The following is a 24,780-nucleotide window of genomic DNA, read 5'->3' on the forward strand; positions in this document are numbered from 1 at the left end:
GCGTCAGATCAGTTGTCGCATGGGCTAAACACTCGCGTGGTACTTTCACCGAGGCGACAGCGTTGGAGTCGAAAGGAGAGCCAAGTTTCAGACCACCAAACCCTCCTCCCGTTCCTTCGAGCCCGCGAAAGTCGCAGAAATCGCCCGCTTAGGCGCGCTGCTTCTCGAGGCGGTGACGACGCTGATTAGACAGAAGTACCGAAGCGAAGATTGGCTCAGACGAAGTTCCAGTACGGGTCGCAGGGAGCGAAGAGAAGCGGGCGACCTGGACCCGGGGTGGAGTGTTGTCAGCCGTCAGCCCAAATGCGAGAGCAGCAAGTCACGCACGGCGGTGATCAATCAGGTTGATGCCCGTCTCGATGATCTCCTTGGCCGCCGCAGGCGTGGACATCTGCAGGACGAGCTTGCCTTTGCCCGGCGGCAGAGCCACACCGATCGGGTCCTGGCCGTACCACGTCGCGATGTCGTCCATGAGCGGCTTAATGTCGGAGGGTTTGAACGAGTCGTACATCTGTGGACGTTTCATCAGCTGAAGTGTAAGCGGGAGATAGTGTCCAAACACACCATTCGCACGAGAACCTGCGCGTTTTCGTAATGATCCGGCCACCGCGTCGCGATTCCTTCTTTTGCAAGGTTGATGTTGGCTGTGGTCAACTCATCAGGGATGGCCTGGTAAACGACTTAGCGGAGGAAAGTCGCGCGCACAGATGACCGAAAGTGCTTCATCTCGGTTCTTAAACCGCGCAACAAACCATTGCTGGCCGTGCAACAGAGTCGGTTGGAAGAAGAGGGCGGTGACCTCGCCGTATTTCTCCTGAAGGAAGTCGACCATGCGCCTCTTGTTGTTGTAGAGGGGCTGCGCAGAGACAGGTACGCAGTGTCAGTATGTGACTGGTATCTGAGGAGTGCTTGATGGCAGCGTCACTCACGTTGATGACCCGGATACAGAAGCCTGCACGATGGGGATGTCCTCCGCTGACAACCCCCTCCTGGGCCTGCACAGCCCGAGCTTCCTCCGCCTTGCGCTTCTCGTACGCCTCCTCCTCGCGACGCTCCTCCTCCTTCCGCTCAGAGCGAGCATCCCTGGCCTTCCTCACTTCCTCCTGCCGCTCCTGCCGCGCATCCTCCGCCTTGCGCTCCTCCTCCTCGCGGATCTTACGCGCATCCTCCGCCTTGCGCTCCTCCTCCTCGCGGACCTTGCGCGCGCTCGCCGCCTTGCGCTCCTCCTTGTCACGCACGCTGTGCGCCCTCTCTTCGGCGTCCCTCGCCTCCTGCTCGAGCTTCGACCGGTACGCAGCATAGTGCCCCTCTTCACGGCAAATGCGCGCCTTGCGCTCATCTTCTTCCTTCGTCATACGAGCAGCGCGCTCGGCCTCCTCAGTCCTGGCGCGCGAGTCGCGCTCTTCTTGTTCGACGCGCAGACGCGACGCAATTTCGGCTTCGAGCGCGCTAATGCGCTGCAGCTCGAGGTCGGCGTCGAGCTGAGTGCATGCGTCAACGAGAACAGGTGGTGGAGGTGGGCGATCGGTCGCCGTGGAAGAAGAGATGAGGATTGGCGAAGGCGGAGGAGGAGGCGTCTGCGTCGCAACCGAAACGAGGAACGGCGGCTGAGGCCGAGCGCTGGTCCCGCGCGCCGCAGACGCGGCGGCGGAGGGACGCGGGGAGCCGGTACTCGTCTGCTGCAACTTGAGGCGGGCGAGAGCCTGGTCAAGCGGCGACGACGGTGCTGACGAAGAGCTGGCGGACCTCGAAGGCGATGACTGATCTGCTGCCATCGGTGGCTTGATTGGCCGAGGGAAGATCGAGCCCGGAGGTCGAGGCGCCGGTGAAGGAACGTTCTCGTAGTCGTCCTTGACGTACAGGCCGGCGGTCTTGGCTTCCACCGAATAGCAGAATGCCGAAAAGAGCTGTGACAGGCGGGGGAAGTGCGCAAGAAGGGCATCCGGGTCGAAAGTCGAGGCGGCGAGATCAAGCTTGGGGACGTAGAACCGGCGTTCGACAGGACGGTGCTGGCTGAGCCTCTCGCTCGGGCTCCACTCCTTGGCGGTCTGAGCAGAAGCCTGCGATCATGAGTTTCCTGTCAGCGACGAACGCGTCCGTAGGGAGCCGAGGAGATCTCGCACCTGCAAACCCAAGGCGAGTTCGACCGACTTGCGGATCCCCTTCTCACGCTCCGCCTCGTTCGTGAAGACGAAACGCCTGCGCGCCGAGATCTTCGTCAGGAGGGTGATTGGGTGACGGGACGATCTGAGCGGGTCGCACAGCGAGCGATCAACGACCGAGTAGTCGACGAGGACGAGTGCTGAGCTGCTGGCAATGGTGTCGAGGCGATCGGTGAAGTTGGACGACGCCTGCGAGACGCGAGTGAGCGCTTAAATCGTGGTGTAGGCCGACAGCGCGCACCGTGAGCGGGTTGGTCGGATAGTTGGGTGCGATGGCGAGGGGGAGCTGCGAGAGGACGAAGAGAGTCGCCTGCGCCCTCCTGCAGGTCTCGGAGGCAGGCGTGGGCTTGAAGGACATTACTTCAACAGACAACGGGGTTCTCGAGGCAGTGCGTGTCGTGGGGAGTGAGGGAGAGGGACTACGTCTGCGACAACGACCTTGCAGCCACGCTTGCCTCCGCCACCGTCGCTCGGAGCGCTCCGTCTCGCCCCAGTCGTGCTACGAGAGTCTTCGTTCGACGCTGCTGACTGCCACGGAGCCCGTTGCGACGATTTGGCCGCCCCCGACGCCTGCCCCGACCTCCTCGACATGAACTCGACGACTCCACGCCGCATCTCAAGGGCAGAGCAGCAGCTCGCCGCGCCGCCGCCGCCGAAGATGAAAGGCCCTCCCCTCGTCCAGGACATGCTTGCGGCGTTCGGATTGGGGACCGTCGAGGAGCTCGAAGCGGGCGCGAGCGGGGACGAGGACGAGGACAGCATGGCTGGGCAGGCGTCGGTCGAAGAAGAAGGTGCGTATCTTGTTCGTTTTGCCGGTGGTACGGAGGTGCTTGGTGTACGTGAAAGGAGAGGACTGAGGTGAACGGTGAACCGGGATGAGCGATGAGGAACTGACCTCGTCGACATCCTCTTACAGCTCCTGGACCCGCAGCTGAGACGTCGCCGAAGCCTGCTGCAAGCTCAGTGCACCCTCAGCATGAGGCTGCGCATGCGGCGCGACCGGCGGCTTCCTCCTCGCCCGCCAAACGCCTTCGTCTCCCTCGCGACACCTTCTCTGCACCCGTCGAGCCGCCTGCGAAGAAGCCGCGTAGGACGACCTTCAGGACGAGTGTACGCTACCGTCGCTGGCCAGCCTACTCGCTCACACACCCCTTCGTGGACACGCCGTCGGGCCTCCGCGTCCGCTTCCCTGTCTTCGATGGGAGCGACGACTACGGCCTCGCGGGCGATCTGCCGACGAGCGAGCTCGACGCTGCAGTTCAACGCGTCCTCGACTTGAACCAAGAGCTGCAAGGGAATCACAACTACACGCTGGCTGGGGCCGACAAATCCACCTTGCGTCGCCTGCTCGCCCTCCTCCCCGTCGAGATGCTCAAGAAGCCAGCTGCCGGCGACTTCGCCTTCCAACCGCTCTCGGGGACACGCTTGAACGTCGAAATTGCCGAGTACGAGCGACCCGCCCTCCCCTACTACGTCTACCTCGGCGAGGTCTTCCTCAAGGAGCGCGACATCGCCGACTCCTTCCTCGACTTCGCTCAGACCGACGAGATGATCGAACTCGCTGCCGATTACGGTCAATTGCGGAAGTACCAGGCTTGGTTGCGCGGGCTCAGGAGGTTCGTGGACGCGGGAGGGTGGCAAGGCGAGTGGAAGCGCGTCACCTCATACTCAGGCGAAGCAGACGGCTGGGATGCCGAGATCGGCCCAGACGAGAAGATCGAAGTCCGCGCCTTCGCGCACTACGTCGGTCCCGACGCCAAATCGAATCCGTCGTTGCACAAGGTCCAGCTGAAGGTGATCTCCCGCTTCGTACACGCCAATCAAGGCGTCGCCGTCGACCCCACTCTTTCTTTCGTCTGCACGGGGGCTGATCTCGATCCGACCGGGCTCTCGAACGCCGACAACAAGCTTCTCGAAGCCATCACCTCCGTCCTGCGCTTCTCGCCAGCGGACTGGGGCGGCGGTAACGTTTCGAGCTGCGGCCTTGTCAACCACGTCGGCGATATGCTTCATGTCGTCTCTCGTTTCGCGCCCGGCACGCCTCTCACGGCACTTCGCGACCTTCCCGATGTACCGGCTTCGATCTACCTCGGTCTGGTCTCGCGCTTCGTGCCGAGTACTACGTGCGGCGAAGCTGTGATCGGTCTTTCGAACTCGCGCCAGCTGCGCTCCAAGTCGAGCCGTGCCACCACCAGCAACAAGCCGGCCTCCCGCGAGCCCAAACTCAAGACCCGCCTCTTTGCAGACTCCGGCTCGAAGCCGTTCCAGATCGATCCGTCGTTGACGCTGCTCCAGAGCCTTCAGAACAAGTACAGCTCAGAGGCGCCACTCATCGACCTTCGCCTCGACCCCGTCGACCAGCTCGCGCTCGCGCCTTACTCCGACAGCCCATTCTACCCGGCTCTCTACTCCCTCTCCCGCGCAGCGAAGCAGCAGCTCCCGCCGATCGTCACGCGCAAGAATCTCCGCGTTGGCGTGCAGCTCCACATGGGGCAGGACGCCGACAACACTCCCGGCTATCACCGTCGTGCCCGCTCCTTGCGCTTCGTTCTCGCCTACGGCAAGCGTGCCATGGTGGCCATGTTCCGCATCCAAAGCGAATATGCTGCCGGAAGCGTCCTCATGCGCTATGAGGAGGAGGACCAGCAGATTACCCTCAGTCGCGACGGCGAGGTGCTTGTCGTCTGGGAGACGTGCGGCGTCGGCTCGACGGACTACTTCGCCTCGTACTCGCCTGAAGAGCTCATCGACCGAGTCGAGGCTCCGCGCACCAGCGGAAAGAGCTCGAAGGAGAGGAATGCGAAGACTCAGCAGCGGACTGAGGTTGTTGAGGATTTGTTGCAGGAGATTCTGTCCTGATGTCGAAGCTAGCAAGCTCTCTCGTGGAATTGGTGCGCTTTTCCGTCGAACTTTACGAAAGGTTGCGTTTTGGATTGTGGATGCGCGAGAGCATCGCGACTGGGGAGGAGCAGACAGCACGAAGCCTGTTCGGCAGCTTCCCTTAGATCCTCCTGCCGCACCAAGTTGACTGCGAGTCGGGCGGAGCTTGTTCGAGCTCGTGCAAGCGTGGAAGGGATGCACCGCGAGGTGCGCTGTGGGAAGGGGAAAGCGAGTGTGGGCGCTGGGCCGCGTCGCAGCAGTAGCGAGGCGCTGACAGGAATCTAGAGCGTAGCTTGTGTGAGCTGACGAGCAGCTTGGCGAGATCCGGTGCCATAATTGTCGAAGTTTGATCGAAGAGGAGGACCGAGAGGGGAGAGCGGAAGAATTGCGGACGACTCGATTCTGCGGGACGGCGAAAGAGCTTCGAGCAAGGTGCGAACGAGGACGGCGTCTGACGGAACAGAAGAAATGAGAAAGAGCGCCTGCATTGCGGCGACGGGTTTACCGTCCGAATCCTGCCACAACCTAAGCGCGCTGCTTCTCCAAACGCTGCCTGCGCTGGTCACGCTGGTCACTGATACTGAGCTTGACGCCCTTGCCCTTCGGGAGAGAGACGAGAGCCTTGGCACCGGCGCCGATGACGAAGACGTTCGAGAGACGGGTCGCGAACTCGCGGTCGAGGACGTCGCGGACGTGGACGATGTCGTAGCCGCCCTGGTGGCGCTCGCGGTGGACGATCTGGCCAACGCGGCCCTGGTTACGACCGCCAGTGAGCATGCAGAGCTGTGCGAGCAAAGAGAGTCAGTGTTGGTTCTTCAGCGATTCGCCGCCTCAGATACGCACGTTGCCCTGCTCGAACTTAATGTGGTCGACGATCTTGTTCTCGACGAGGTCGAACTTGACGGTGTCGTTGACCTTGATGGCGGGGTCGGGGTAGCGGATGGTGCGTCCGTCGTGGGTGACAATGAAGGGGACGCCCTTGGCGCCGAGCTGGACCTTCTTGACCTTGAGGAGCTTGTACGACGCCTCCTCCTCCGAGATGCGGTGGATGGCGAAGCGGCCCTTGACGTCGTAGAGAAGGCGGAAGTGCTCGCCCGACTTCTCGATCGAGATGACGTCTGCACGACAGCAAATCCCGTCCCGTCATGCCGACAAACACGCGCACAGAGAGTGGTGTTGCGGTAGGGTGTGGGAAGAGCCCCGGGAGAAGAGATGAGAGAGAAGAGGAAACGGCGGACCTGTTAGTCTCTGAGCCTGGCACTTAAGGACAACAGAGAGCGCTAGGTGAAGCGCGACTGACCCATGAAGCCAGCGGGGTAGGTCTCGTCGGTGCGGACCTTGTTGTCGACCTTGATGAGGCGCTGCTTGACGACGAGGGTAACCTCGCGGCCGGTGAGGGCGTACTTCAAGCGGTTGCGGATGAAGATCTGCGGGTGCGCTAGGCTCAGCGTTGTTCTGCACTCGACGAAACAATGCACCACTCACCGAGAGCGGCAAGCACTCGCGCTGCTTGTGGGGACCAGGCGAAGGCTTGGGGGCGTAAGCACCTGCGCACGACCACCTCGTCAGCTCCCCCGCTCCGACGCATTCCCTCCCAAGTCCCCAGAATATCCTCCTCACCGCCGAGCTTGTCAAGCATCCACGCCTTGGGCGCGGCGAGACGCGACATGTGCTTCTTAGGACCGCGAGCCCTGTTGAGGGGGGCATCGCGTCCGTCAAAAGCACAGCGGTCGGGTCGGCGGGTCGTCGAGAGTGTGGTGGATCGGATGGGCGAGCAGGCGAGGCAGTCAGAGGGGAGGGCGAGGTGGATGGGCGGGAGCGAGCAAAAGTCAGCGACGGGACGGGCGGCGGTGGTCGCTCGCTTCGCGCGCTGGGCTGGGCGGGCTGCACGGAGCTGGCAGGTTAGCTGCAGTGTGAGCCATGCACGCACATGTTGTCGGCGAGGTGATCTGACTTCTGAGGCGAGAAGGAGACGGAGGGAAAGCGGCGAGTCGAGCACGACCACGCCAAGTCGCTCGAGGCTGGCCCACGCTCACACACGCTCACACCGCTCGAGGGCTCAGCCTGACACGCTGGCAATGCACGCACACACACTGGCACCACGGCCAAACAACAAGCAGACCCGCGCGCCCGCCCCATCTCACTCGAGCGTGTCCGGCTCCTCCTCGTCCTCGTCGACCCCGCTCGCCTCGGTCTGTCCATCCCGGCCCTCGCCGGCATACGCGACCTGCTCAGCGGAGCCTGCACTGTCTGCCTGCGACCCGACCGGCGTCTCCTCCTGCTCAATCACCCTCCTCCGCTTGCTCGACCGGCTGACCCTCTTGTCTGCTACCGGCGTTCGTCCACTCGCAACGCCAATCGCCTCGACGTCCTGCTCAAAGTCGAGGCTGTCGTCCTGCTCGATGATGCGCCGCTTTGAACGCTGCCGGGTGGACCTGGCGCTCTGCGGCGGCTTCGAGGCGGCAGAGGGGAGGGCAATTGCGGGCGCGGAGGAAGACGTCGGCTGCTCAGGTTGCGTCTGGGTGGTGCTGAGGGAAGGGAGGGACGTAGGACGAGCCTGGACGGCGATGAGCCCGGCGGACGAGAGACCACGACGGCGACGACGGGTAGGCGAAGCGCTCGAGGGGCTGGACGAGGTGACAGGGTACTGCTCACTCGCGTGTCGTATCGGTGTGCTGGGCGCGACATACGGACGGACCGGTGTCGAAGAAGCTGCTCGCTGGAACGGGGGAGTAGGCTGCTTCTTCGCTGCTTCAATCGCTGCGGCTTCGAGCTGTTCTTGCTTCGCGGCGAGTTGCTGCGCCTGAGGCCGTTTCTCAGTGCTGCTCGATGCTGAAGCAGTGCTGCCCGAACGTACCTCCTGCTCGGCGACGCGCAACTTGCCCTCCAGCTCCTCAACCTTGTCCTCCAACGCTCGCACAGTTGCCGCATCCCCCTCAGCGGTCCTGACCACCCCCGTCAGCTTCTCCTCAAGTTTCTGCGTCGCGGCCCGCATCTCGTCCTTGATCTGTCCACGCACATCCTGAATCCGCTTCCCAACCTCCTCTTCGACCAACCGCACCTTCTCCTCCGTCTCACGCACGACTGAAGCGCTCGCGTCCTTCAGAGCTGCATCGAACTCGCACTTCTGCGTCGAGAGCGAGGCGTTGAACTGGTCCGCGAGCGACGCGAGTCCGACGCGAAGAGGAGCGAGGTGTTCCTCCATCGTCTCCTTGACAGCCTCGACGAACGCCTCTTTCAGCTCGCGCTCTGCACTCGCCCGATTCGCATTAGCCTTTTCACCCTCAAGCGAAGCAAGCGAACGCACCTCGCTCGTCCCACCCTCTCTTCAGGACCCTCACCTCCTCCCTAACCCCCTCAACCGCCTCCTGCAGCTTACAAACCTCCTTGACCGCCTCGCGCGCCGCATCAAGTTCGAGTCGGACTTTGTCGAGGACGAACTTGATGCGTGCGCTGTGCAGGTCGCGCGCGGGAGGGGCGGGAGGGAGGGCCGAGGAGAGAGGGAGCGAGGACGGCGCTGGAGGGGGTGGAGCGGTGGCGGAGGCGTGAAGCTGCGTTGCTGGGAAGCTTGCGGGTGCGTATTGAGTCGGCCAAGCCAGCGACATGCCAAGCGAGGTGTAGCGGTGAAGTGGAAGAGCGAGAGAGCGCAGGAGGAGAGCCAGGCTTGGGAAGGTCAGCCAGAGGTTGGCCAGCTTGCACAGTAGCGGCGCTTCCAGTGCTCGCAGGAACACGAGCACCGTCAGTACAGTAGACGCGAGGCGAAACAGCCGCAGCGAGTTGAAAGCGAGACGACCTCTTGGCCAAGACGGAAGTTACTTGTCTACCTCCCCGCCCTCCTACATCCTGTAATGCCGCAACCGCCTCTCCTCCGCCATCCTACTCTCCACCAAGTCCGCCACCTCCCTTCCCCAATACTCCTCCGGCTCCTCGTCGCCCAACAAACAGTGCTCCTCATGTCTGTACCCTTCCTCGCGATCAAACACGACCAGGTTGTCCCATGCCAGTCCGCGAGACTTCTTCCACGGGAGCAGCGTGGGGCGGGAGGGGAAGGCGCGTGGTGGGGCAACGGATTTGGCGCGGTGCAGCTCTTCGAAGATGTAGCCGCAGTCGTCCTCCGTAATGGGCAGACGGCTGCGAGTACAGATCAGATCAGCGATGATAAAATCAGATTGCAGAATGGCAGCACGCACTTGTCGCCTGTCAGCTTCTGCTGGACTGCCGAGAGTTGGCGATGCAAGGTCGCGTTCAGCTTGGGGCGGGTCCTGCAAGACGAGGAGGGGTCAGCGGTTGTGCAATCTGCTAGGCAGGTTGGGAGGCTCACTTGACTGGGAGCGGCTCTTGTCGGAAGCCCGCGAGGTCCTGCAAGACGTACGCAGCCGCGACGTTTCCGAACTGCCCCACGCATTGCCGTCAGCACTGGTCGACGAGCAAGAGCACGGGCAGGACGCACCATCGCAGGCAGCGGACCGAGGACGGGCAAGATGCGGACGCGGAAGTTGGACATGGCGTGCAACTCGTCGACCTTGCCCTTCTGGAACTCTTCTTCTGGCAGTGGGAGGAGTCCGAGGTCCGGTCGCGGCTTTTCGGTCGAGTACTGCATCGGAGAAGAAGAATTAACGGGATTGAAGGGAACGAAGGGGACGGGGAACGCACGACAACGGGGACTCCGCTCGCAACGCCCTCCAACCGCCTGTCCAGGAAAAGGTCACGAGTGTCAGCAGCTTCTAGCGTTTTGGGAGCAGATCGAGCAGCTGAGCAGATGAGCCGCTATACGTACAGCCTTCGCCGAACCGACTTGGCGAGCGGGTCCTCGAAAGTTGTCGAGATGTCGCTGCAAACATCCGAGTATCAGCCTCAATTCGCCAAAACCCGTACGTGAGCTCGACGCACGCGATCTGGATACGACTCGGGTCGCTCTTCGCCGCCGCACCGAGCGAGGAGAAGACGCGGAGATCGTTCTTGCTGCAGTAGGCGAGGAGGTCGACTTTCGAGTCGATGTTGTCGATGCAGTCGATGACGTAGTCGGGGTTACCTGCGAAGTGCTGCATGAGTCAAAAACTCCTTCAAGCAGCGAAGCCGGAAACGAGGACATCCTCATCTCGCCCTCGCAACTGGAGTGCGCGGGACTCACCTTCCAGCAGCTCTGCCGCCCGGTCCTTCTCAAACAACTCGACACGTGCGTCGACCTCGACCCAAGGCGCGATCTGCGCGAAGTACTCGGCGCACGAGGTAACCTTGGGCGTGCCGACCTGGGCGAGCGTCGCCGTCGAGTGTCGCTGCAGGACTCGGGCGTTAGCGCTAGTCGTCAGGGGCACGAAAGAGAGCCAGCACGCACATTCAGTGAACTCAACGAAACCTGGTCAAAGTCGATAATGCGGATCTTGCGGATCCCGCTTCGAACAAGCATGACAGCCGCCGCACTCCCGACCCCTCCCAGCCCGACGACGACCACAAACTTCTTCCGAACCTGATCCATCTTGTCCTCGCCCAGGAAGACATAGTTCCGAGCCAGCGCCTCGCGGATAATCACCTCGCTCGTCTTCTTCTTGCCCTTCCCTCCAGCCCTCGCATTCTCCGTCGCCTGCCGCGCAGCCTTCTGCGACACACCAGCCATACTCGACCTCCTGCTCCCCACAGGCCGCGTGAAATCCACCAGCTCGTCCTCGTCGTCCGTCTCTTCCTCCAAAGTCTCCTGAATCGCGCTCTTTAGCCGTCTTCGACGGGTCTTGCGCCGCAGAGTCTGGGCGACGAGGATCGAGCCAGCTGTGAAGACGCCCGATACGAGCGCTACGGCTGCGATTTTGCCGTTTGGCGTGCGAAGCGAGTCGGCGAGGCGGGAGGTAAGGGATGTCGAGGGGGCGGCCATGATGGCGGGGCGCGCGTGACTCAGCGCAAGCCCGGAAGAGCCTGGCGCGGTTTCACTCCTTCGTAAAGCGAGAGCGGAAGAGTTGGCGGAGAACGAGGAGCGTCCTCCTGCACGAGCACAGCTTCGTCCCGTACCGAGCACTCGACACGCTCAATTGGGCCGCTTGACACGGCTGATCGGGTCATAGCCTTTTGCTTACGCTTGAGCATTGTCGCCACGCCGTCCCGCTGCCTGCTCCCGCCTCCCTCGCCTCATCAGCTCGAGCGACTCGATGACAACTCAGCTCGTCGACGGCGCCGTCTGCGGGTCTAGCGGGACTGCGTAGGGACAAAACAACGGTTTGAGTGTTCGTTGAACCACCAGCGTGATGCTCGAAGGACTACGCGACCAGGCGTGCACTCCGCTTCCTCCGGCGCTCAAGCATCTCCTCTCTCCTGCTTCCGCTATGTCAGGCTTGGCTTTCTTGCTCGATTGCCCTCACTCTGCACCGATTGTCTGCCCTGCTTTCCTCGCCGTTGTCCGTCTTCACTCTCCACCGACTCGCCCCGCCCGAACGCCTCACTGCACCCCCTGCCTGGTCATGCGATGGCGACCGCTTGCTCCTGAACACCGTGGAGCTCGTTGTGAAGCACGATAGGATCTGATCCATTTGCTCACATCTCACAGGGGCGAGCTCTTGAAGCAGCAGGACCAGATGCAGGCATGAGGCGGGTCGACTCTCGGTAGCCAAGACGGACGAGCAGGCCAACTTGATCGGCCGTTGTCAGACGCATGTTCTCATACGCAGCATCCTGGGATACCATGAGCGGATGCTCGAGATGGAGGAGATCTAGAGAGGTAACTGTTGCGCGACGGCGGAAGAATCGAGGGCGGAGTGCAGGGGCTTCGAACGCCAGATGGCGGCGGATCTTCAGAAAAACAGCATCGACTTCCTGTGAGTCAGCCTCAGCATTGCTTGACGTTTGGCTCGCAGCGAAGCCGGGAGAAGCGGAGCCGCGAGGAGAATCTCCCTCTCTCGCAAGCCGACCAAGTGTCAGGAACGAATCTACATGATCAATCAGAACAGACGAATGCTGAAGCCACTCTCTCCTCCCTTCTCCCATCCTCTCACCACCCTCCCTCGCCATTCCAGCGAAGAACCGCGCCGACCGCCTCACTTGCGGTACCACTGCACTCCCTTCCTCGATCTCCTCATTTTGCGTTGGAGCTGAAGCATGCCGTATCTATTCGGCGAGATGTGGGAGTCATGGAAGAAGGTGGGTGGAGGTCAGAGGGGAAAGGGGAGGAGAGGGAGGAGGTGTGGTGGTCGAGCGCATCGAGGAGAGTACTCTCGTCTGAACCTCGCCGTCTTCCGTTTCACTTGCGCGGGAGTGCACGCATCGCGAATTGCGCTTTCGCTGTTGATGCAAAACCGGATCTAGCAGTCCCTGCTGATGCATCTTCTCCACTCGACCACTCGGGTCGCAAGCTGTCCGCTATCTGCCTCTTACAATCTCTGCCGCTGGCTTCACTGCTCAAGGACACAAAGCTTCATCTTGTGTATCGCGCCTTACAGAGGCGTATGCCTGGACTGGCCGAGCTTGCCGCAGGTAACGACTCGCGATTTGTTCACCACCGCGAGCAGGCCAACGCGACGCTTCCGCAGCGCGACACAGCCAGCCGTCGTCTCGAACAAAGCAATGAGTGGGGACGAGGACCCTGGAGTGAGCGAGATGCGCAGGGAAGCAGGCGAGACGGGAGAAGGGAGAGCCTGATGCTTGAGTGCAGGCGAACGACATCGAGCCCGCGTTGACCCAAGCCGTAGTGCTCCGTGTCAAGATTCGTATGCTGGACAGGACCACACAGGCGGAACAAGCGAGATTCGAGGGATCGTGCGAGGTTGTCGCGTTTGAGCGTGTGCTGAACAGCGAGTACGCCCGCTACGACGATGCGAGTTGGACGGGTGGGAAGCTCAGCGTTCAGGCTAAAATCTGAGTCCAGCGAGAGCCCCAAGAGAGCGGTGAGAGTGTGCGCCCAATGGCAAGAGCGTCGTCTCCTCGCGTCGCGCCCGACCTCGTCGCACTCCGCCACCTCGCGCTCTCTGCTCCTCCACAGCAATGCAGTCGATCCGGACAGGTTAGCACTCGGTCAACACACCAGACAAACCCAGCCAGCTCACCACCGCGCCCGCACACAGGTCTCCAGCCGGCGCTTCGCCAGGCTCGTCCCTCCGCCATCCTCGCCCGCTCCATCGCCACCACCCCCGCGCGCACCGCCAGTCCCAGCACCGAGGTCTCGACGCCCGTCAACCAGGTCCAGGCGAGCCAGGCATTCGACCTCGCAAAGGTCAACTCGAACCAGCTCAGCCTCGAGACCCCGCGCAACGGCGTCGAGTATGCCTTGGGCACCATGGACAAGATTGTCAACTGGGCGCGGCAGGGTTCCATGTGGCCGATGGTGCGTTCGCGCGCCTTCATCTCGCACTGCCGTTGACGACGTTTGCGCTGACCCTCGTCGTCCCCATGTTCCCCGACTCTCGCTCGTTGGCTTGTTCTGGTTCCCGTGCTGGTTCAGACTTTCGGCTTGGCTTGCTGCGCTGTTGAGATGATGCACATGGCTGCCGCTCGCTACGACCAGGACCGTCTCGGTGTCGTCTTCCGTGCCAGTCCCCGTCAGGTGCGTTCACGCGATCCTTACCATTCATTGCTTCCGAGCTGACTTTTCGGCTCCCCTCGCGCAGTCCGACATCATGATTGTCGCCGGGACGCTCACCAACAAGATGGCGCCTGCACTCCGCAAGGTCTACGACCAGGTTTGCCCGCATCTCACCTCCTCATCCTCTCATTCTCACTCACACTTTTCTTCATAGATGCCCGAGCCCCGCTGGGTCATCTCGATGGGTTCGTGCGCGAACGGAGGCGGTTACTACCACTACTCGTACTCGGTCGTTCGCGGTTGCGACAGGATCGTCCCTGTCGACCTCTACGTGCCGGGATGCCCTCCGACCGCTGAGGCGTTGCTGTGCGTTTGGTTTGTCGTCGTGTGTAGGCAGGAGAGAGCGCTGACCAGGTTTTCTCTCCCCTTTCCCTCTCTTTCCCTCTGTCAAATCCCCTTCGACACTACTCGCTTCTCGCTCTGGTTCGCCGTCTCCGCGCCATCTTCTCGCCTTCACCGTGATGCCCACGTCCATTCCGCCTGTGCGCCGCCCCACCCGACCGCCATCTCGTCCTCCGCCTCGCTCTCGCATTCGACTTCGCCCTCTCCCGCCCTCTCCGGCCCCGCCTGTACGTGACGGTGGACGTGTATTCGACGTGGTTGTCGCTGTTGTTGTCTGCGGACGATTCGGTGTCGCTCGAATGGACGTCTCGATGCGCTCGACCACACACCCCCTCCCTCTCCTCCCCTTTCCCCTCCGACCTCCACCCATCTTCTCCCGACACTCCCACACCTCGACAAACAGCTACGGCATGTTACAGCTCCAACGCAAAATGAGGAGATCGAGGAAGGGAGTGCAGTGGTACCGCAAGTGAGGCGGTCGGCGTGGTTTTTCACTCGAATGGCGAGGGAGGGTGCTGAGAGGACGGGAGAAGGGAGGAGAGAGTAGCTTCAGCATTCGTCTGTTCTGATTGATCATGTAGATTCGTTCCTGACCATCGCTGGCTTGCGAGAGAAGGAGATTTTCCTCGCGGCTCCGCTTCTCCCGGCTTCGCTGCGAGCCAAACGTCAAGGAATGCTGAGGCTGACTCACAGGAAGTCGATGCTGTTTTTCTGAAGATCCGCTGCCACCTGGCGTTCGAAGCACCATCACTCCGCCCTCGATTCTTTCGCCGTCGCGCAACACTTACCTCTCTAGCTCTCCTCCATCCCGAGCATCCGCTCAGGGTAGCCCAGGATGTTGCGTATGAGAACATGCGGTTTACAGCGGCCGTTCAGGTTGGCCTACTCCTCCGTCTTGGCTTCCCAAAGTCGACCCGCCTCATGCTTGCATCTGGTCCTGCTGCTTCAAGAGCTCGCCCCTGTGAAATGTGAGCAAACGGATCAGTTCCTGTCGTGCTTCGCAACGAGCTGTGCGGAGTTTAGGAGCAAGCGGTCGCCATCGCATGACCTGAACACTTCGCCAACCCATCGAAGAGCAACCGAACGCCCAACGCACCTCAGCTGCACCGAAAAGTCATCTCCAACATCATCGTCGTCCCAGTCGTCCTCCCACAGCGAGTCGAGCGCCTTTGATCCCTCGCCTCCTTGTGCGCCTGCTCCGCCTTGCGCGCCTGCTGCGCCGTCTGCCTTCTTTGCGAGGTGTGCGCCGTAAGACTCTTTGATATCCCAGTCTGCGTACGGTCAGGGGAGACGAGCGAGACGGGCGAGAGCGAATCGTGAGGAGGAGAGGAACGGTGTGGTCAGCGGCGATTGGGAGGTCCACGACGGCAGCAGAACAGGCGGCGCACCCTCCGCAGGGAACTCCTCAAACTCGTCGTCCTGTCCAGCGCGCAACCAGTCAGCTCACTCGTCCCAGACTCGCACAGTCACCTCGAACCGATGAAGACGCACCTCTTGCAAGGGAAGGAGGTGAGGGTTCGCGTTGGACGGTTTGGGCGCGGCTTGCGCTGCGTTTGTAGGTGCGTTCGCGGTCGGTGCTGCTGTGCTTGCCATCTGAGCGGGTTGTGGTGCGGGATCAAGGAAGGGCCGCGTCGTCGACGAGAGGTTGGCTCACGACCGCTCACTCGACTCGCTTGGCTGCTTATGAGACTGTGCTGATCCAGCGATTAGCTACTAGACGAGTCCGGTGCGAAGGAGGGCAGGCGAGCCCATGCGGTCGCCATGGCTTTCGCCTCGTCGCCTGCTCGACCTCTGGGAGTCGTCTATCGTCAAAGAGGAGCGGAACTCTTCCGCGCGAGGAATGCCTATGAAACGGCCTATCATGGGCGCGCAAATGCTGCTGGACCTGCCGGGCTGTACGCGTGTGCGTTTCCCTCTGTCGACCATGTCCTGCTCGTTCTGTTCAAACTACTTCTGGACTTCCGCTCGAGCTTACAAGTTTGAGGGAAGGATGGCGACTGTGCACCGCGCTGTCTGGACATGCGAGGCTGCTCGGTGCTGGCTATTCACCTTCGCCTCAATGTGGCTGGCTCGTCTCGACGCGCTCGCATACCCTTTCGCTTGAACGACGCATCGTGCAGTGCTACAAAGACCCGACTGCGATACTCATACAACGCACGGAACGGCCTCACTCGTTCGGCGGTCGTTCCCCGCCCCGCTTCTCATCCCACGAGTAATCACCTCTTCGCCACTCTTCCTGCTGGCTTCCAACACCATACTCCTCCTGCTCTTCCGCCCAGTCGCGTGGTCGGACTTGCTCCGTCGGTCGGTATCGCCGCGTTGATTGCGACTCAACGGAGGGAGGGACGGGTTCGAGTCGCCTTCGTGCGGAGAGGCGGAGCGAGAGGAGGGTCTTGATGGTGAGAGCTGAGAGGCAGACGAGCGAGACAAAGGCGTAGATCCAGATCATGCCGAGTGTCGCAAACTCGTACCTGCAAAGTCGCAAGGTCCAGTCAGTCACCGTTTCAGGCGGGGAAAAGAGGGCGAACGAGCGACTCACTTCCCAGCGTCGCTCATGATGGCAATCATCTGCGTCCCGAGCCACGCCGTATAGCCAATGAAGGCAAGACAGGACGGGACGACCGACATGAAGAAGAGCGTCACGTCCCATCTCAGCCGGTGCACCTTGAGCTTCGACACCTCGGCTTCGGCTGCTGCTTCCCATGCGGCGGTAGGCTGGCCTGCTTCAGTGACGTCGGCGAGAGTCGGGTCGGCGCCATTGAGGGTTGAGGAAGGGAGCGGCTGGAGAGGCGCGACGAGGGGAGTGCCGCGAGGAACGATGAGTTGGCGGTCGTCGATGTAGCGGAGAGTCGAGAGGAGGTAGATGCCGCTGAATAGGTTGAGCTGAAGACGCTAAGTCTGTCAGATGGAATTGTCGCTGGTGAGCGAGGAACAAGGAAAGACGCACGGCGACGAGAACGACCGCCGCGACGATGTAGACGATACTGTTCGTCAACAACGCATCCTTCGCCTTCATCGCCGTCGCGCATCGTGCGCCGAGCATCGCATCCGCCTGCTTCACTCGAGCGGGATCCAGCGCTCCGCCCGAGTAAGCCGCCGCCTGCTGTCCGAGGAAGTCGTACACTTCCTCCCATCGACTCGCAAAGCGGTGCCATCGCGAGCCTGTCCAGATGCCGATGGCGAGGACGAGGCCTAGGAGAACAGGGAGGAGGATGGTGAACATGGCTGCGCTCGTGAAAGGTCCGAGACGGTGGGAATGGGGTTGTCGTCCGCGAGAGGCAAGGTTGGCGGCGGAGGTGGTTGAGTAGGTCGTCGCGGCGAGCAGGGCGAAGAAGGGGAGCCAGCAGAGGGTGAGCCAGTAGAAGAGGGAGCGGGGATTGCCGGCCGTTGGGCCAAACATGCTGTAGACGTAGGCGACGTAGGCGATCCACACTGTTCGCGAGATATCAGCTGGTTCCGCGTACGATGCGGAGGAAGGCGGACATACCAGCTGAAAGAGCGACCGTAAGGGAAGGGTAGATGAGGTATTGATTCAAGGCGAGGTAGCGGCCTGCGTTCGCGATCTCGTCAGCGGAGCAAGAAGAGCCTCGTCGACTACGTAGCGTACCGGCTGGCCGCTCGACCACCTTCATGACCCAGATATCCCGACCCTTTCTTCGCACGTCCCGCACAGTCACGGTGAGATAGGCGAAGGAGACGAGGATGAGGCTGCAGGCGCGAGAGGTCAGCCCGAATAGCGAGTATCGCACGGAGTGAAGGACGCACAGGACGAGGAGGACAACCAGTACCGCAACCCTGGCCGTGAATCCTCTTCGAAAGGGCGGGTACATCTGCGCGTGCAAGAGGACGTGCATGTCCGCCCAGGGGTTGTCTGTCGTCCCCAGCACCGCGAACGAGCAATGCAAGTCGGGCATGAGGGCGTTTGTCGTAAGCGAGCTGATGAGGTCGCTCGTTCACAAGGTTCGCAGAGGTGAGCTGCAGGCGCGAGGCGAGTAGGTCGACGTCGGGCGGCAGGCAGGGGCCGGCGACGTCTGCACGAGGCAAGCGAGTACGAGCGCTCAGAGGGGCGAGGGAGTGTGGCAGGGCCAGCAAGAGTGCAGAGACCGGAGAGAAGCTCTTCTGCAAGGCTAGGCACGCTCGGCGCAATGCGCCACGCTAGACCCGATCCGGTGCAGATCATCTTGAGAGATGAAAAGCCATGCGACTGATTGAGCGGCCGTTCCGTTTCCATGCTCCATGTCGCTTGTCCCGTTCGCAGGATTCCTGTTCCTGCTGCCCACCAGCGTCGCACCCGACTTGTTCGTCCGGATATCCGCTCTTCGTCAACTTCATATCCACGACAGCAGCGTCCGCCAGGCGGCTGGCCAGCGTCGAGGAGTTCCTCCGAGAAAGGAAGGCGGCTGGAAGGAGGGGCGTTCCAGGCGCGCAGGCAAATGACCGTTCTGCTCGCTGAAGCGCGGATGAGAACGGCTGTCCGGCAATCTGATGATGCGCGTCGTTGCCGCCGCTGCCCACCGATTCGCCCAGCTCGAGGCGATCTCTGCTCGTAAATCCAGCAGAAGCGGGTCCCCATCGTCTCGCCCGCTTCTCGAAGGCTCGCCGGTGTCGGATCTGCTGTTGTGGTGCTTCTACGGACGCTGCAAGTGGGCAGTGTCGCAGTTGGCGGACTTGCGGCGGGTGAGCGCGACAAGCAAGCGCAGGTGAAGGAGCGCGGGGGGTCGATGCCGCGCGAAATCAGGACAGCGCGGCGTCAAGCTGGCGACTCCTGTACAGCTACGAGTGTGTCATCGAGCTCACCAGGGAACAGCAGGAGCGAGAGGAGCGAGCGTCGTCGTTGGCGTGGTTCAACGCGAAGAGTTGTCCTCGTCCAGCTCGTTCCGCTCGCTTTGCTGGCCGTGTGAGGCGTTTGCTACCTTCCAGACACGCCGGTATCCCGCCTGAACCTACCCGCACCGCCGCCAATGCCGACCGTCGTCTCATGCCCGGGCAAGGTCCTCGTCGCTGGAGGATACCTCGTCCTCGACCGCCAGCATCAGGGCTTCGTCAGCGCGACCCCGTCGAGATTCTACACAGTCGTGCAGGATGCTGGAGAGGCGAGCGCGGGCGTCGAGCGCTTCGCGATCACGGTTGTGAGCCCGCAGTTCGACGACGGACGGTGGGAGTACGAGGCGCACAGAGACGATGGCGAGTGGGTCGTGGATGCAGTGGAAGGAGAAGGGTGAGTCCTGCATCGCTACTCTGCGGCATGGCTCGGGACTGGCTGTTGTCGCACTCGACGCTGGCCCACTCCTGCTTCCTTCGCACTGACCTCCGCTTCGTTTCCCCTGGCAGATCATCCAGCAATACCTTCGTACACCTGTCAATTCAGGCGGCGCTGCAGGTTGCGTCCGCCCTGGAGCCCGCCGCGACGTTCGGTCCTCTGGAGGTCACGATTGTCGGCTCGAACGACTTCTACTCACAGTCCCGCTCCGTGAGTCACCTTCAGCCATCCAAAGTGACGAGCAGTGCTAAGACTAGCGAACCTTACAGGTCTCGGCGCCGGTACCGTTCGCCCCGCTCAACTGCACGATCCGAAACGTCCACAAGACGGGTCTCGGTTCCTCCGCCGCCATGGTCACCTCGCTCACGTCCTCTCTCCTCCTGCACTGGACCTCCGCTTCCTCACCAGCGGTGTCTCCATCATCCGACCGGCTACCAAATTCCGACAACGAGAGGATCCACCTCCTCCACAACCTCGCACAATACGTCCACTCGCTCGCTCAGGGCAAAGTCGGCAGCGGCTTCGATGTCTCGGCAGCGGTGTACGGGAGTCAGACGTACAGGCGATTCGCGGTTGAATGCTTGGGCGACTTGCTGGATCCGCAGGCGAATGGCGGTTCGAAGGTGCGCTCGCTGCCGTCTTCGAGGGTTCCATGCGACTCTCATGCGGTTTTATAAGCCTGTCTGCTGATGTCAGCTGCTGTACAGATCTCAAGCAAAAACCTTCTCTCCGTCCTCTCCCCCTCCCTCAATCCCGCCTGGACCTCGCCGTCCACCGCCGGCTCCGTCACCTCCTTCAGCCTTCCCCCACACACCCTCCTCCTCCTCGCCGACGTCGACGCAGGCTCAAATACCCCTAGCATGGTCGGGAAGGTGATGCAGTGGAAGAAGGCGGCGCCGGAAGAGGCGGAGCGCGTGTGGAGCGAGCTGGGAAAGAGCAACGAGAAGCTGAGGGATGTGTTTGCGGAGCTGAGCGAGGCGGCGAAGGAGGATGCCGGTGGGTATGAGCGCGAGGTGGCGAAGCTTGCGGGGTTGACGGCGAAGGAGGTGACTTTCGGTGCTCTCGTTAGATGGCGAGACGACAAGTTCGCTGACGTACGCATATACATAGTGGTCGGCAACTGCGTTTCCCTTTGCTGCTGCCGCCCAGCGCATCCTGGTCCGTCTACCGCTCCCTCTTTGACCGCTTTTGCTTCGATGGCTAACGACGGCTTCACGCGCAGGATACTCGCGCCTTGATGCGCTACATGGGCGAGCAGTCCGGCGTGCCCATCGAGCCGCCCGAGCAGATGAAGCTGCTCGACGCTTGCTCTGCTTTGCCGGGTGTGATCGGTGCTGGCGTTCCCGGAGGTGCGTCTCACTTTCCACTTCTTCGCTTTGCCTTCGCTTGTGAGACGCTCGCTCACTGACGCTTACGACTACAGCCGGCGGATACGATGCCATCTGGGTCCTCTGCCTCGACCCGCCCTCCGCCTCCGCCTCCTCTCTTCCCGCTTCCGCCGTCAAGTCGCTCCTCCTCTCCTACAGCGACATGTCCGTCCGACCTCTCTCGCAGAATGCGTGGGTACGGGGTGGAACGTTTGAAGGCGAAGCGGGATTGTTGCGCGAGCGGGTTGAGGACGTTGAGGGTTTGCAAGAGGCGATTGAGCGGGGCAAGAAGCGGTAGAACTCTTTGAAGATCAAGACGCGGTGCATATAGATACAAGGGACAGTGGTGGCGTACGTCAGCAAGAGAACCCCGGTGAGCGACTCAGGCTGCCGCCTTCTTCGACTTCTTCGTCTGCTCCGCCGCTCCGCCCTCGCTCTTCCGCTTCTTTGCTGTCTTCGCCTTCTCCCCTCCTTCGTATGCTGCCTCACCGTACTTCCGCTCGACCGCCCAACTCCACAGCGCCTTCTCTAACTCCTCGATACTCGCCCAGTCCTCCTTCTTCATCCGGTCCCGCATCTGCTTCCGGTACGCCTGCCACGCCTTGACCGTGTACTCCTTCTTGCCGAGCGACCCTGCCTCGTCTTCGCCGTACGCCCCGACGTTCTCCATCGCTTCGTCCGACATGAACGGCTCGACTTCTGGTCGCCAAAAAGCAAGAATCGCAGTAGCAGTCGCTGGGCCTACTGCTTTGAGCTTGGACAGAAGCGCGAGCGAGGCGGCGGGATCGCTGTCGACGGTTTCGAAGGCTTTGGCGGTGGACGACTCGATTTCGGAGGAAGGGTTTTGGGCGATGAGGTCTTGGAGGCGCGGTCGCCACTTTCCTCGCTATACGTACCCGCGTCAGTGCGACGTACACAAGTCCGTGAAGCTGAACGCAACGCACAGCAAGCTTCCAGCGCATCAATTTGACCAGTTCCTCCTTCTCAAGGAACGCTCCCCGCTCGTCCTCCTCTTCCCGCTTCTTCAGCGTTTCCCGCAGCGTCCCTCGGTACCAGCCATCCAATTCGACGAGGTTTGCAGACGACTTTGAGGCGTTTGCGCGGAGAACGAGCGACTGAGGGTAGCGAGCAAGGGCGGCGACCAGGTCCGTTCGGGAGGGCATGGGCGTCGACGAGACGAAGCAGCCTTGCAGTCTTCAAGATTCAACGTGACTTAACGTCTCTTTCGTCGACCTGGCGAGAGCAGCGGTGGTGGTCGCCGGCAGAGAGCTGTCTCGCGCTGCTCTCGCTGCTGCCACTCGCTCAAACTCACGCTTTAGCTTGTTGCACGGCTCAACGCACTCTATCCAAGCTGTCGTCTTTACAGCAACTCCGCTTCCAGGCCCGCAGGCTGTACAAAGAGGTGCGTCGCCTCATCAGTCTGCCGATTCGCGCCCCACTTTGACCTCATCCTCGTCGCACAGCTCCACTACCTGGGCAGAGAGTACCCAGACCCCAACTACCGGTTTACGGAGAGGCTGCACAAGTGCTTCGGGGCGTATGTCGGCGCGGACAGGGAGCGGATCGAGGAGGGTTTGAAGAAGGCAGAGTTCATCAAGAAGGGTGCGTCCGAAACGCTTAGCTGTCCGTCGTTGCGCAGTGCTCACTAACCATGGACCCACCTATTCTGTCCCGCCCTCCCGGCCTGCGATGTCGCCCTTCCCTCACTCGCTCCTCCCACCGTTCCTTCCACGCCCGCAGAGATCGAAGCGATGTATTCGCTGCGGAAGTATCGAGCGATGAAGCAGCGGTACTATGATGAGCCGCCCAGTCCGCCAAAACCCTAGCCCGCACCCCTCGCAACATCCTCAGCCCACCTCTCTCGAGCAACGTCGTCGGCGTAGACGCTCCGAAGGGTAGTTAGAGATGCAACAAGGGATAGTGTAGAGCAAAGAGATGGCGCAGGTTGATAGGGGTATGCGAGGGTGCTAGGCTGCGAACGAGATAGAGGGAGGAAGAGATGCGCTCGCCGGCAAGGGGGAGTGTCTGTACGCAGAATGACGATGACCGAGAAGCTGAACGTCTATGCGGAGGAGAAAGACGCAGAGAGCGGTGGGGGAGGAGGCTGCTGAATGAGCGTAATCAACCGGAAGCGTGGCCCGAATCGACGCTGCAGGTCGGGAACGTGATGTCCTTGAGTTTTCGGTTGCTGTCGAAAAGACCCCAGTACTGCGCGCGCGGAGACTGTCAGCGGTAGTGCTGTGCCAAGCGGCGGAGTCCGCGAAGACAGTGCTGTGTCGGAGACGGCGAAGACGCACCGGCTCGACGCCGCCGAACTGCTCTTTCCATGGCTCGTCGAACTGCGCCAGGGGGTAAAGGTCAGCATTGGTCGAGAGCTTTGACAATGTGATTCGTCGATCTCGCCAGGGAAACAAGGAAGAGAAGCTCTGTCGCAACTCAAGCTGTAGGACCGACGAAGGCGCGCCCGACTCACCGGCTCGAAGTAGAAGTCTGCGTGTCGAGGAAGGAAGACTCGTCAGCCGGCGTGCCCAAGCGAAGAACGGGGCACCACGTACAGTAGGAGGAGTTTGCGTTCGCCTGGCATGGGTAGGTATTGAGGAACGTCTGCAACTCCGAAACGCCCGCAACAGCTCCACCAAGCGTCGCATTCTCCGGCGTCATCGACGCAGTCGGCCACCCAGTCTCGGCGATGTACGGCGTCGGCTTGTTCGAGACTTGGTTCGAGATGGCGACGTCGTTCTCTTCGAAGAACTCCCAGGTCCAGCCCGCTGCTTGGTCGATTGGGAGACCGCCGAACCAGGGGTGGACGTTGGCCCTGTCCCGTGAGCATGGTAAGCGAGGAAGAGGGCGAGGTGAGGGAACGGACGGACATGATGAAATCAGCTCCTGCGGCAAGTGTGGTCGTGAAGGCCGAGCCCGCATCGGCGGTACCGACTGGCAGCGTCTTCGGCAAGTTGAGCGCGGCGAGTGCGGTGCGGAACTGCGAGAGGGCGGCGTCAGCCCGTCAAAGCCGAACGGAAAGTTGAGCGAACGCACCGAAGACATCTGCTGGACGAGGTAATTGATTGCTGTCGTCTTTTGATCCACAGCCGCATTGAGAACGTATCTGCCCGTTCGAGCCCATCAGCTCGCTAGCTCAACGCGTACTTAAGCTCGCAAGGACGAACTCGTTGCCGATGGTCACGCCGGAGACGTGATCCGCCCCATAGATCTTGAGCGCGTCGAGCACGAGCTCTTGCTGCTGAGCATTGACAGTCGTGTTGTCGCCGACGTACGCGCCGAGCCAGACCGTCATGTTGACCTGTGCGCGCCGGACAGTGAATCCGGTGAGAGCCGAGTCGGCGTGTACGAGACGTGCGCACCTTCGTATCCTGGATCGCCTGCAGAACGAGTTGCGTCTGGTTGCAAGCCGAGCCATACATGCGAAGTCGAGCTGCAAGATGCGAGTTTAAGCGCCGACGCAACTTGCAGAGACCGCAAAGCGAAGCGACTCACTCGTCAGCTGGCTCATGAGGATGATGTCCTGCGTGACGTTGTTCAGCGTCGCGCCGCACCACGGCTCGAGAGCGTTGTAGGGCGTGTAAGCGAGGCCGTAGAAGATCGGTTTCAGCCTGTGCGGTGTCGAGATCAGCGCGCACGCCCAGTCGTCCACGACAAAACAACGGAAGCCAAACATACCGGCTGTCTGTCTCGAACTGCGAAGGATCTGACGGGTTCCACTTGACGACCTTGGCGGTTCCGTCGACTGGGCACAATGAGGCAAGATCAGTCTGCGTGAGCCGCTCACAAGACAAACGCAAGCGCACTGTACTGCATCTTCCCGCTGCCCGACGAGCTCGACGAGCTGCTGCCTCCGCTGTGCGCCTTCCAAGCCGCGATCCCACCCACAACACCGCCAATCACGACCGCACCGAGCAGTCCTCCGATCGCCCACTTCTTCCAATTCCGCTTCTTCGCGCCGCCATTGTAGTCCGCCGCGAACGGGTTGTCCCTCCCTCGCTGGACAGCCTGGTATCCCGCTCCTGTCGCCGCACCCTCCTTCAACGGTTCTTCATCCAAGCTCCACGCCGACCCCGACTCGTGGCGGTACATCCCGGATCCTCCCGCTCCCCCTTGCGGCGGATAGCTCGGCTGGGCATGAAAGTCGGCGCTCGAGGTGAAGGGGTTTTGTGCTGCGGACGAGGAGGGGTACCGGCTGGGGGGGGGGGG

The 24,780-nt window shown here is 61.7% G+C and overlaps 12 protein-coding genes across 12 annotated transcripts; 4 read left to right on the plus strand and 8 right to left on the minus strand.

Moving 5' to 3' along the window:
* Positions 1-215: 215 nt before the first annotated feature.
* On the minus strand, positions 216-2,520 carry RHTO_02065 (uncharacterized protein; the record flags this gene model as incomplete). Its single annotated transcript, XM_016415743.1, has 8 exons — positions 216-265; positions 328-511; positions 565-644; positions 706-856; positions 930-2,060; positions 2,124-2,199; positions 2,263-2,351; positions 2,404-2,520. The coding sequence occupies 8 exons, from the start codon at positions 2,518-2,520 to the stop codon at positions 216-218; spliced, it is 1,878 nt and encodes a 625-aa protein (XP_016272313.1).
* A 231-nt stretch (positions 2,521-2,751) lies between these two features.
* On the plus strand, positions 2,752-5,021 carry RHTO_02066 (uncharacterized protein; the record flags this gene model as incomplete). The annotated part of the gene is made up of 2 exons (XM_016415744.1): positions 2,752-2,953; positions 3,079-5,021. The coding sequence occupies 2 exons, from the start codon at positions 2,752-2,754 to the stop codon at positions 5,019-5,021; spliced, it is 2,145 nt and encodes a 714-aa protein (XP_016272314.1).
* Positions 5,022-5,567: 546 nt separating this feature from the next.
* RHTO_02067 (40S ribosomal protein s4) lies at positions 5,568-6,711 on the minus strand (the record flags this gene model as incomplete). The annotated part of the gene is made up of 5 exons (XM_016415745.1): positions 5,568-5,825; positions 5,886-6,160; positions 6,343-6,469; positions 6,528-6,589; positions 6,663-6,711. 5 exons carry the CDS (start codon positions 6,709-6,711, stop codon positions 5,568-5,570), a joined length of 771 nt encoding a protein of 256 aa, XP_016272315.1.
* Positions 6,712-7,182: 471 nt separating this feature from the next.
* Positions 7,183-8,647, minus strand: RHTO_02068 (uncharacterized protein; the record flags this gene model as incomplete). Its single annotated transcript, XM_016415746.1, has 4 exons — positions 7,183-7,669; positions 7,733-7,839; positions 7,900-8,291; positions 8,350-8,647. 4 exons carry the CDS (start codon positions 8,645-8,647, stop codon positions 7,183-7,185), a joined length of 1,284 nt encoding a protein of 427 aa, XP_016272316.1.
* Positions 8,648-8,878: 231 nt separating this feature from the next.
* Positions 8,879-10,908, minus strand: RHTO_02069 (ubiquitin-protein ligase molybdopterin-converting factor; the record flags this gene model as incomplete). Its single annotated transcript, XM_016415747.1, has 9 exons — positions 8,879-9,173; positions 9,233-9,304; positions 9,364-9,434; positions 9,493-9,636; positions 9,696-9,732; positions 9,820-9,873; positions 9,933-10,074; positions 10,174-10,318; positions 10,378-10,908. The coding sequence occupies 9 exons, from the start codon at positions 10,906-10,908 to the stop codon at positions 8,879-8,881; spliced, it is 1,491 nt and encodes a 496-aa protein (XP_016272317.1).
* A 2,096-nt stretch (positions 10,909-13,004) lies between these two features.
* RHTO_02070 (NADH dehydrogenase (ubiquinone) Fe-S protein 7) lies at positions 13,005-14,417 on the plus strand (the record flags this gene model as incomplete). Its single annotated transcript, XM_016415748.1, has 6 exons — positions 13,005-13,023; positions 13,085-13,344; positions 13,462-13,563; positions 13,628-13,699; positions 13,757-13,908; positions 14,348-14,417. The coding sequence occupies 6 exons, from the start codon at positions 13,005-13,007 to the stop codon at positions 14,415-14,417; spliced, it is 675 nt and encodes a 224-aa protein (XP_016272318.1).
* Positions 14,418-14,863: 446 nt separating this feature from the next.
* Positions 14,864-15,537, minus strand: RHTO_02071 (DSS1/SEM1 family protein; the record flags this gene model as incomplete). Its single annotated transcript, XM_016415749.1, has 4 exons — positions 14,864-14,903; positions 15,041-15,215; positions 15,333-15,363; positions 15,436-15,537. The coding sequence occupies 4 exons, from the start codon at positions 15,535-15,537 to the stop codon at positions 14,864-14,866; spliced, it is 348 nt and encodes a 115-aa protein (XP_016272319.1).
* Positions 15,538-16,111: 574 nt separating this feature from the next.
* RHTO_02072 (uncharacterized protein) lies at positions 16,112-17,858 on the minus strand (the record flags this gene model as incomplete). Its single annotated transcript, XM_016415750.1, has 6 exons — positions 16,112-16,415; positions 16,484-16,827; positions 16,892-17,376; positions 17,432-17,494; positions 17,552-17,652; positions 17,710-17,858. 6 exons carry the CDS (start codon positions 17,856-17,858, stop codon positions 16,112-16,114), a joined length of 1,446 nt encoding a protein of 481 aa, XP_016272320.1.
* Positions 17,859-18,905: 1,047 nt separating this feature from the next.
* On the plus strand, positions 18,906-20,869 carry RHTO_02073 (phosphomevalonate kinase; the record flags this gene model as incomplete). The annotated part of the gene is made up of 7 exons (XM_016415751.1): positions 18,906-19,162; positions 19,276-19,414; positions 19,474-19,827; positions 19,912-20,250; positions 20,315-20,362; positions 20,427-20,553; positions 20,628-20,869. 7 exons carry the CDS (start codon positions 18,906-18,908, stop codon positions 20,867-20,869), a joined length of 1,506 nt encoding a protein of 501 aa, XP_016272321.1.
* Positions 20,870-20,953: 84 nt separating this feature from the next.
* RHTO_02074 (uncharacterized protein) lies at positions 20,954-21,734 on the minus strand (the record flags this gene model as incomplete). Its single annotated transcript, XM_016415752.1, has 2 exons — positions 20,954-21,457; positions 21,516-21,734. The coding sequence occupies 2 exons, from the start codon at positions 21,732-21,734 to the stop codon at positions 20,954-20,956; spliced, it is 723 nt and encodes a 240-aa protein (XP_016272322.1).
* Positions 21,735-21,922: 188 nt separating this feature from the next.
* Positions 21,923-22,397, plus strand: RHTO_02075 (uncharacterized protein; the record flags this gene model as incomplete). The annotated part of the gene is made up of 3 exons (XM_016415753.1): positions 21,923-21,973; positions 22,035-22,173; positions 22,312-22,397. The coding sequence occupies 3 exons, from the start codon at positions 21,923-21,925 to the stop codon at positions 22,395-22,397; spliced, it is 276 nt and encodes a 91-aa protein (XP_016272323.1).
* A 295-nt stretch (positions 22,398-22,692) lies between these two features.
* Positions 22,693-24,663, minus strand: RHTO_02076 (glycoside hydrolase family 17 protein; the record flags this gene model as incomplete). The annotated part of the gene is made up of 11 exons (XM_016415754.1): positions 22,693-22,779; positions 22,869-22,910; positions 23,045-23,061; positions 23,127-23,386; positions 23,442-23,551; positions 23,608-23,677; positions 23,739-23,872; positions 23,934-24,004; positions 24,067-24,182; positions 24,250-24,316; positions 24,378-24,663. 11 exons carry the CDS (start codon positions 24,661-24,663, stop codon positions 22,693-22,695), a joined length of 1,260 nt encoding a protein of 419 aa, XP_016272324.1.
* Positions 24,664-24,780: the final 117 nt, after the last annotated feature.

This window comes from Rhodotorula toruloides, assembly GCF_000320785.1.
Source record: "Rhodotorula toruloides NP11 unplaced genomic scaffold Scaffold16, whole genome shotgun sequence".
In the NCBI taxonomy this organism is placed as follows: domain Eukaryota; kingdom Fungi; phylum Basidiomycota; class Microbotryomycetes; order Sporidiobolales; family Sporidiobolaceae; genus Rhodotorula; species Rhodotorula toruloides.